Source organism: Anolis sagrei, chromosome 5 (genome assembly GCF_037176765.1).
Source record: "Anolis sagrei isolate rAnoSag1 chromosome 5, rAnoSag1.mat, whole genome shotgun sequence".
Classification (NCBI taxonomy): Eukaryota; Metazoa; Chordata; class Lepidosauria; order Squamata; family Dactyloidae; genus Anolis; species Anolis sagrei.
Window position 1 is genome coordinate 83,958,080 of NC_090025.1, and position 8,593 is coordinate 83,966,672.

At 42.3% G+C, this 8,593-nt stretch overlaps 1 protein-coding gene across 2 annotated transcripts in view; it reads right to left on the bottom strand.

The window, feature by feature from the left end:
* Nucleotides 1-7,846, bottom strand: part of PUS7 (pseudouridine synthase 7) — a 33,070-nt gene extending 25,224 nt beyond the window's left edge. For both annotated transcript variants that reach the window (XM_067468816.1, XM_060778361.2), the window contains exons 1-5: nucleotides 7,710-7,846; nucleotides 3,937-4,336; nucleotides 3,099-3,183; nucleotides 2,508-2,609; nucleotides 440-584 (exon numbers count right to left, since the gene is read on the bottom strand). In XM_067468816.1, the coding sequence (XP_067324917.1) occupies nucleotides 440-584; nucleotides 2,508-2,609; nucleotides 3,099-3,183; nucleotides 3,937-4,307 (703 nt within the window). In that variant the 5' untranslated portion in view covers nucleotides 4,308-4,336; nucleotides 7,710-7,846. The remainder of the gene's footprint in view (nucleotides 1-439; nucleotides 585-2,507; nucleotides 2,610-3,098; nucleotides 3,184-3,936; nucleotides 4,337-7,709) is intronic.
* Nucleotides 7,847-8,593: the final 747 nt, after the last annotated feature.

Consider the following 8,593-nt stretch of genomic DNA (forward strand, 5'->3'; position numbering starts at 1 on the left):
CCATGCGTTTTTTTTCTTCCAACAGTAGAACAAGCACCGTTTATTTTGCACCTGAAAACATGCATGCTCCATGCACAATACATGCAAACATTAATAGTCTTTATATAGCCAGTGCAATTCAAATTACATTTTCAACTTGATCTTTAGTATTGTATTTTGAATCATTATTACCCTGAGATAGCTGAAGCTACAAAATCTCAAGTTTTGGCAAGAAAACAGAATACTGAGCAGAGCCCTAAATTTTGAAACACCTAGTTCCCTATCATCGGAGTCAACTTTTCCATTCAGTTCCTCATATAAACAAGATTTGAAAAGTCAACTATATTTTTCAAAAAACTTTATTTATATTCCACACCATCCCCCAATGGAGACTCAGGGCGACTACCTCAGCACACTACAAAGCCACTTCCATTTCACAGGTTTCAGGTAATAAACTCACTTGCCAGCGCCTTTTTCCCAGCTGCATGGTAAGCAACAATGTATTTTTTTCCATCACGATCTTCTGTTTTAGTCTCTAATCCGGGAAACAGAGACTTCACAGCCTGGTGTATGACTGTCCTTTTTTCTTTAGTATCTTCAATGACCTAAGCAGAAGCATAGTAAGAAAATACACACACACACACATACAAATCATTTCTCTTCCTAAACTTCACGTGTCTATTGTACGAGGGGTATTTTTTAAGTAAGGTCCGTTGGAACATAAGTACACAACAAAAGTTTATTTCAAAAAAGTAAATTTATTTTCAGAAAGTACATACTTCACTCTATTTTTTGACATAGTTGCCAAGTTTGTTCAAACACTTATCATACCTCTGAACCAATTTTAAAATACCCTCTTCATAAAAACTTGCCGCCTGCTCCGATAACCAAATTGTCTGTACTCAAAGAAGGGCGACTGGAGCGGTCCCCATCATGAACGTTGTCACGGCCATCTTTGAATTGTCATACCTACTTACGCACTTTGCTTTCACTCATAACAGTATCATCGTACACTTCAGAAATCTGTCGATGAATTTCTGCAGCAGGCAGGTTCCTTGCTGGCAAAAACTGTATCACTGAGCAAACCGCATGCAGCGGGTGAGTTGATAGTCTTAAACATTTTTAAAGCTCAGAACAGAACCATACAGGTTAGCTACGGAGCGGAAACTAAGCACAGTTGTTCCCAAGGCATGCCGGTACACGACGCATGCACTCGTTGCGGTATGCGCGCGAACTACTAGTGTCTACAACAAAACGGACCTTACGTTAAAAATACCCCTCGTACTTGAAAAACAGGTGAGAATTCTGAAGCAAAACCAAAACTAAGAAGGTGAAGTGAGAGGCTATATCTGTTTTCTCCTTCCCCACATGGTCAAATAGATTGCAAAGGTTCTGCTTAATGCAATATCACTGCCAGCAAAACTTAGGACATTCACCTCCCATCTCAGAGTCAGTCATGACTACCTAAAATGCCACAGACAAAGCCAAGTTAGAAGCAAAGCATTAAAAGATTGTTTTTTTATTACAGCACCTATAATTTTTCACCCAGTGTGGTCACCAGACAGGCTGGCTGGATATAGTGCCCATAGCAAGTTGTCAGCAATCTGATTTGAACGCTGTCACTAAAATTCTAGTCCATTTTTTTTAACTTTCTAGAGAAAAAAAATTCTTACAGCAGTTCATCTCTGCAGCTTGAAATGTTACAATCCAGAAAGAGCCTTACACCTAAATCAGAGTTGTTTCATTTCTCCCCTAGGGACTGTTGGGACAAATAGTATAATTTTCTCATCTACATGTACTTTTTTTAAAGTGAAAACTCAGGGCCCTTCCACACAACCATATATCCCAGAATATCAAGGCAGAAAATCCCACAATATCTGCTTTGAACTGGGCTATCTGAGTTCACACTGCCATAATTTCCAGAACATGTGTTTTTTCATTCAACTGTGTGGAAGGGGCCTTAAATTTAACTTTCCTGCCACAGTGCAATTTTTCTAACAGAGGAGATTACATTTAATCCTATTTGTATAATCCTTTAAAATGGTCAGAAAATCAATACAAAGCACAAAGGTATCATTTAAGTAAGCAGAAGAGCAAATTTCTTAAGACAAAAACCATATTCCTTCTCCTGTGTTCAGATTTATTCATATAGTTTCTAAGGCCCCTTCTACACTGCCATATAATCCGGATTATCAAAGCAGATAATTATCTGCTTTGAATTGGATTATCTGAGTCTACACTGCCATATAATCTAGTTCAATCTTGATTTAAGGCCCCTTCTACACTGTCATATAATCTATTTTATTATATGACAGTGTAGAAGGGGCCTTAGATCAATGTCTAACATAGACAGTATCATCTTGACCACAAATTAATGCAAATTGTTTAAACATCGCTTTTATATCAGGCTTGCACTTAGCAAATGCATGATCATGACATCATCATCCAAAACAATTTGGTCCCTTTATATTCCTTTTTGCTAGATATCAATTTGGTTATTCATTCCTTATATACTATTGTCAAGTTACCTCAATGGACACGCTGCCTTCTTTATTTTTAAAAAGCTGCAGTTCTTCTAACCGCTGCTTGTCCTCAACTGATAAAACTGTAAAATTCTCTTCTGGAGGATCCTAATAGGTACAATAAAATACATAAAGGGGTAAATCCAAATCCAAACATAAACTAATATTTTTTGCTAAGGCTCTGATAATTACTGTCTAGTACAGGGATCCTCAAACTTTTTAAACAGAGGGCCAGGTCACAGTCCTTCAAACTGTTGGAGGGCCGGATTATAATTTGAAAAAAACATGAATGAATTCCTATGCACATTGCATATATCTTATTTATAGTGCAAAAAACACTTAAAACTATGCCATAATTAAAATGAAGAACAATTTTAATAAATATAAACTTATTAGTGTTTCAATAGGAAGTGTGGGCCTGGTTTTGGCTGATGAGATAGGATTGCTGTTGTTGTGTGCTTTCAAGTCATTTCAGACTTAGGTTGACCCTGAGCAAGGGCCGGGTAAATGACCTTGGAGGACTGTATCCGGCCCTCGGGCCTTAGTTTGAGGACCCCTGGTCTAGTAAAATATCAAAATTAGGCAAAGAAAACTCACCTCCTCATCCACCGGCACAGAGAAGTCGTCTAAATGAATGGTATGTCCATCTTTTCCTATTTCATGCACAACAAAATCTGAATATCTAGCAGGAGACAAGACAAGACAGGTCAGTTGTTATTAAGCCAAGAAGATTAAAAAAAGGGGGAAATAGCTGCACATATTTATTTCAGCTCCTTGAAGACAAAGTGGGGAAAAACATTTACCAAATACTAAGGTCATGGTGATTATGTGGAAAAGTGAATAGTGGTAGTTAAAGAGCACATTCCAAGGATTATTTCTGCGTTTGATTTATTAAAATAGTTCCATCCAAACCCAAGTAATGAAGGTGGAAGCATTACTTTTCATTCAACCCTCGTATATGCACAGGTATTTAAAAATTGTGGATAAAGATTAAGATTAAGTCAAATATTTCATCCAAGATGTGAGCTTTGAGAAGGGATCGCAGCAGTAAGGTTGCAATGCTAAGATTCTTCCTGGGAAGGAAGTCCCACCATTCCCATAAGAACCTGGTTTTGATTGAACTATAAATACAGTGGGGCTTTAGTAGTTTGGATACTAAAATCCAAAAATGCTCTAGCTTCACTACAAAAAATAGCATAATAAAATGTTATCCCTTATATAAAATGGCAAAATCAAGGTTTAGATTTTTTTCAAGTTGTGGATAAGTCATGGATTTAGAATATGTGGATATGGAAAGTTAACTGTAAAAGAATCCATAGGGAGAGCTAGCTAATTCGTCATGTCATTTTAGGCACAGAGCCACATTCCACTTAAAACACTAAAACTCATTCCACATAGCCAATCCTTATATTCAGCTATCAGTCTCAGCAATTACCTCTCTTTCAATATTCCAGAAAAGCCCTTGTGAGCACTAACAAATTTTGTTATGCCAACATCTAGTTCTGTCAGCCCATGCTTCATCATGTCCGCAAAGCTCTCTGGCTCTCCGTCTCCCACACTTTCTTCTATTTCTTCTTCATCTTGTTGGTCTTCACTCTCTTCATTCACCACCACTGTGTTTTTTGAATCCTCGAGAACAGGTTTCTCAGGCCTCTCTGCTGCAGCGTCAGCCTTACAGTCAGAATTCACTTTTTCCTGCAGTGCATCTTCTGAGACCTTCTGACGTTTAATTTCATCTGCACTGTCCTCTTTATCCTCAGAAAGAGGACGCTTTAGGTGTATATTATCCGTTTCCATCATTTCCATCTTTGGCACAAAAAGGGCAGTAGAGAATCCTGCAGTGGGGTGGAGAGACACATATTTTGGCAGAATTAATATATCACTCATGGTTTCACAATGTCAGGGATTGTCCCTGAAAAATATCGAAACCTCAACAAAGACTGAAGTAGGCGAAGGAATCTCATAATACCTTTGAGTCTCACTGGAATAAGTTGGAAGCAAACTCAGGCAGGAGGGTGAGGGCAAAAAAAGGCTTTGTATTGTCGAAGGCTTTCATGGCTGGAATCACTAGGTTCTTGTAGGTTTTTTCGGGCTATAAGGCCATGTTCTAGAGGCATTTCTCCTGACGTTTCGCCTGCATCTATGGCAAGCATCCTCAGAGGCAGTGAGGTCTGTTGGAAATAGGAAAATGGGTTTATATATCTGTGGAATGACTGGGGTGGGGCAAAGAGCTCTCTGCTGAAGCTAGGTGTGAATGTTTCAGCTGACCACCTTCATTAGCATTTGAAAGCCTGGCTGAGCCTGGGAAAATGCACAGCTTAACACCTCTCAACAGAACATTTTCCCAGGCTCAGCCAGGCTTTCAAATGCTAATGAGGGGGTCAGCTGAAACATTCACACCTAGCTTCAGCAGAGAGCTCTTTGCCCCACCCCAGTCATTCCACAGATATATAAACCCATTTTCCTAATTCCAACAGACCTCACTACCTCTGAGGATGCTTGCCATAGATGCAGGCGAAACGTCAGGAGAAATGCCTCTAGAACATGGCCCTATAGCCCAAAAAAACCTACAAGAACCTAAAAAAAGGCCTTGCCATAGGTTTTTAAATCCTTGCATGTTAATGTTTATATGTGATTTATTTAATTGTATTGTTGTTATTGTTATTGCTTTCTTGTTTATTGATGTGTTGTTGGGCTTGGCCTCATGTAAGCCGCTCCAAGTCCCTTGGGGAGATGGAGGCGGGGTATAAATAAAGTATTATTATTATTAGTATTAGTATTATTGCCCACTCACTGTAAAACTAGTCTTCCTTTCTAGTATTTTTTCCTCATATTTTTCAAGAGTTATTATTATTATTATTAATTTTATTTGTACCCCGCTAACATCTCCCGAAGGACTCGATGCGGCTTACAAAGGCCAAGACCCTCAATAAAACAACAGCATAACAAATACAATAAACTCATAAAGCAAACCAGTAAACATTAAAGCAATAACAGTAAAACATTAAAAACAATACATCATGACAAATTTAAAAACTAAGGGCCGGGCCAAATGTAATAAATAAAATTAAAAGTGCTGGACATGACAAGTGAAATGTAAGGATCTTAGGGTAGGTGCGATGTGCAGACAATCTTAAATCTCTAATAAAGTGCATTTGGGACATGATGCTGGGAGTTTCCTATTCTGGGAACGTACACTGGAACAGCCTGGTCTTCAAGCTCTTCCTAAAGACTGCCAACGTTGGGGCTTGTCTGATGTCCTTGGGGAGAGAGTTCCAGAGTCGGGGGGGCTACCACAGAGAAGGCCCTGTCCCTCGTCGCCACAAAACGCACTTGCGACGCAGGTGGGATTGTGAGCAGGGCCTCTCCAGATGAACGGAGGGATCGTGTGGGTTCATATACGGAGATGCGGTCACGCAGGTAGGCGGGTCCCAAACCGTTTAGGGCTTTGTAGGTGAGCACCTGAACCTTGAATTGGGACCGGAAAATGAATGGCAGCCAATGGAGCTCCTTAAACAGGGGGGTTGACCTCTCTCTGTAAGGAGCACCAGTTAACATCCTGGCTGCTGCCCGTTGGACCAGTTGAAATTTTTGGGCTATTTTCAAGGGCAGCCCCACGTAGAGCGCATTACAGTAGTCCGATGTGGAGGTGACCAAGGCCAGATCAGCCTTTATGAGGTACGGTCGCAGTTGGCGCACGAGTCTCAATTGTGCAAAAGCCCTCCCGGCCACCGCCGATGCCTGAGCCTCAAGCGTAAGTGATGAATCCAAGAGGACACCCAAACTGCGGACCTGTGACTTCAGGGGGAGTGTAACCCCATCCAACACAGGTTGCCACCCTATACCCTGATCCGGTTTACGATCGACCAGGTGGACCTCTGTCTTGTCGGGATTGATCTTCAGCTTGTTCATCCTCATCCAGACAGCTACAGCGGCCAGGCACTCGTCCAGCACCTGAGGGGCTTCCTTGGAGTTAGGTGGAAAGGAGTAGTAGAGTTGTGTGTCATCTGCATAGAGGTGGCACCCAACTCAAAAAATCCGGATGAGTTTTAAAGATACTCCATTATTTTGGTTAGCATAACAAATTTTAATTTCCAGACCCTAATTAAAGGGTCTCCTCTATTTTTTTTCCCTTACCTCTAGCATTCATCTAGAGCAGGGGTCCTCAAACTAAGACCTGGGGGCCAGATGTGGCCCTCCAAGGTTATCTCACCACACTAAAACAGTGGATGTGGCTCTTAATGAAACATGCCACATTATCACAGGGTGTCTGCGTCCTACACCACTGGAGAAATTACACTGTTTAGCCGGTATTGCACCACCTGACATCCACTGGGAAGTAGCAGCCAATAGTGAAAGGACCAAGGCAGTGACATCTCCAGCTCATCCCTTGTTTGGTTATCAGCCAGCAGATCAACGACTTCAATCAAGAAATAGTTTTCTAAGATCTACAGATACACTACCTGGAACACCCCAGCAAACGAGAGTCCAAAAGTGGCAGGCTCAAACCCAGAACCTCAATCAATGGCTGATACCAAATGAGAGACTCCCTCCTGGGCACACAGAAAACTGGGTGAATTGGAAGGCGCTGAACAGACTGCACTTTGGCACCACAAGATGCAGAGCCAACCTCAAGAAATGGGGCTATAAAGTGGAATCCACAACATGCGAGTGTGGAGAAGAGCAAACCACTGACCACCTGCTGCAATGCACCCTGAGCCCTGCCACATGCACAAGGGAGGACCTTCTTGCGGCAACACCAGAGGCACTCCAAGTGGCCAGATACCGGTCAAAGGACATTTAATCAGCTACCAAGCTTGCAAATTCTGTGTTTTGTCTGTTTGTTTTTGTTTAAAATGTAACACAAATGTCTGGTTGCTGATGACATGATAAATAAAAATCTGAACATAAGGAAGAACTTCCTGACTGTGAGAGCTGTTCAGCAGTGGAACTCTCTGCCTCGGAGTGTGGTGGAGGCTCCTTCTTTGGAAGCTTTCAAACAGAGGCTGGATGGCCATCTGTCGGGGGTGCTTTGTATGCAATTTTCCTACTACTTGGCAGGGGGTTGGACTGGATGGCCCATGAGGTCTCTTCCAACTCTAGGATGCTATGATTCCTGGGCACTTCTGGCGGCCCTATGGATTCCACAGGCTTTCCTCAGAGCCCTCGCTATGCATTCAGCTCTCCTGCCCCCTCCACAGAACTTACCCGGAGCCTCGGAAGGAGAAATGGCGAGAAGGAGAAGGCGGGCTGAAGGCGCATGGAGCGCTCTAGGCCTGCAACTCACCCTCCGCAGCCTGAGGGACAGAAAGAGGAAGGAAGGAAACCAGGAAGGGGGAGTGGCCTCTCGAATCAGCCAATCAGCTGCAGCAAGCAGCGAGAGCACGTCACCCTCTCCTCCGCAACGCCCTGCAGGGGGCGCTCTTCCCCTGCCCGGTTTGCTGCCTTCTGCACGGCGGCGCCGGTCATTGGCTCGCTTGGAAGGGGGCGGGGCTTCCTGGATCCGGTCATCGGATTAGCCTTCTTAGCTTTATCTGCCTCGTGAAGAACTCTGGGAAACGTAGTTTGGAAAAGCGAGGATCTCTCGAACCAAGACTTTTAAACGCCCTGCCGTAAACTACATTTCCCAGAGTTCTGCAGGAGGCGGAAGATACCAAGGATGCAGGGGTGCCCGCTTTAAAACGCTCCCCCTGATGTGGTTGTCATCAGTCCCTTGGCATTGCCTGCATGGAAAGTAATATGCTGTATTGAGGGAGGTTTTTTTGGAGGGAGGGATATCATTTATGCATATTATATCTATACCTATATATATGTATGTGTGTGTGTATGTGTATGTATATATATATATAATATAAAATATATATAAAAATGCAATATTCGTTTGTGTGATTAACATAACTCAAATTACCTCCAAATTACCTCCAAATTTGGCCACAAGATACCTACTAACCCAAGGAGTGACCAACACAAAAAAAGTTGATTTTGTTATTTGGGAGTTGTAGTTGCTGGGATTTATAGTTCACCTACAATCAAAGAGCATTCTGAACTCCACCAATGATGAAATTGAACCAAACGTGGCACATGCGCAAAAC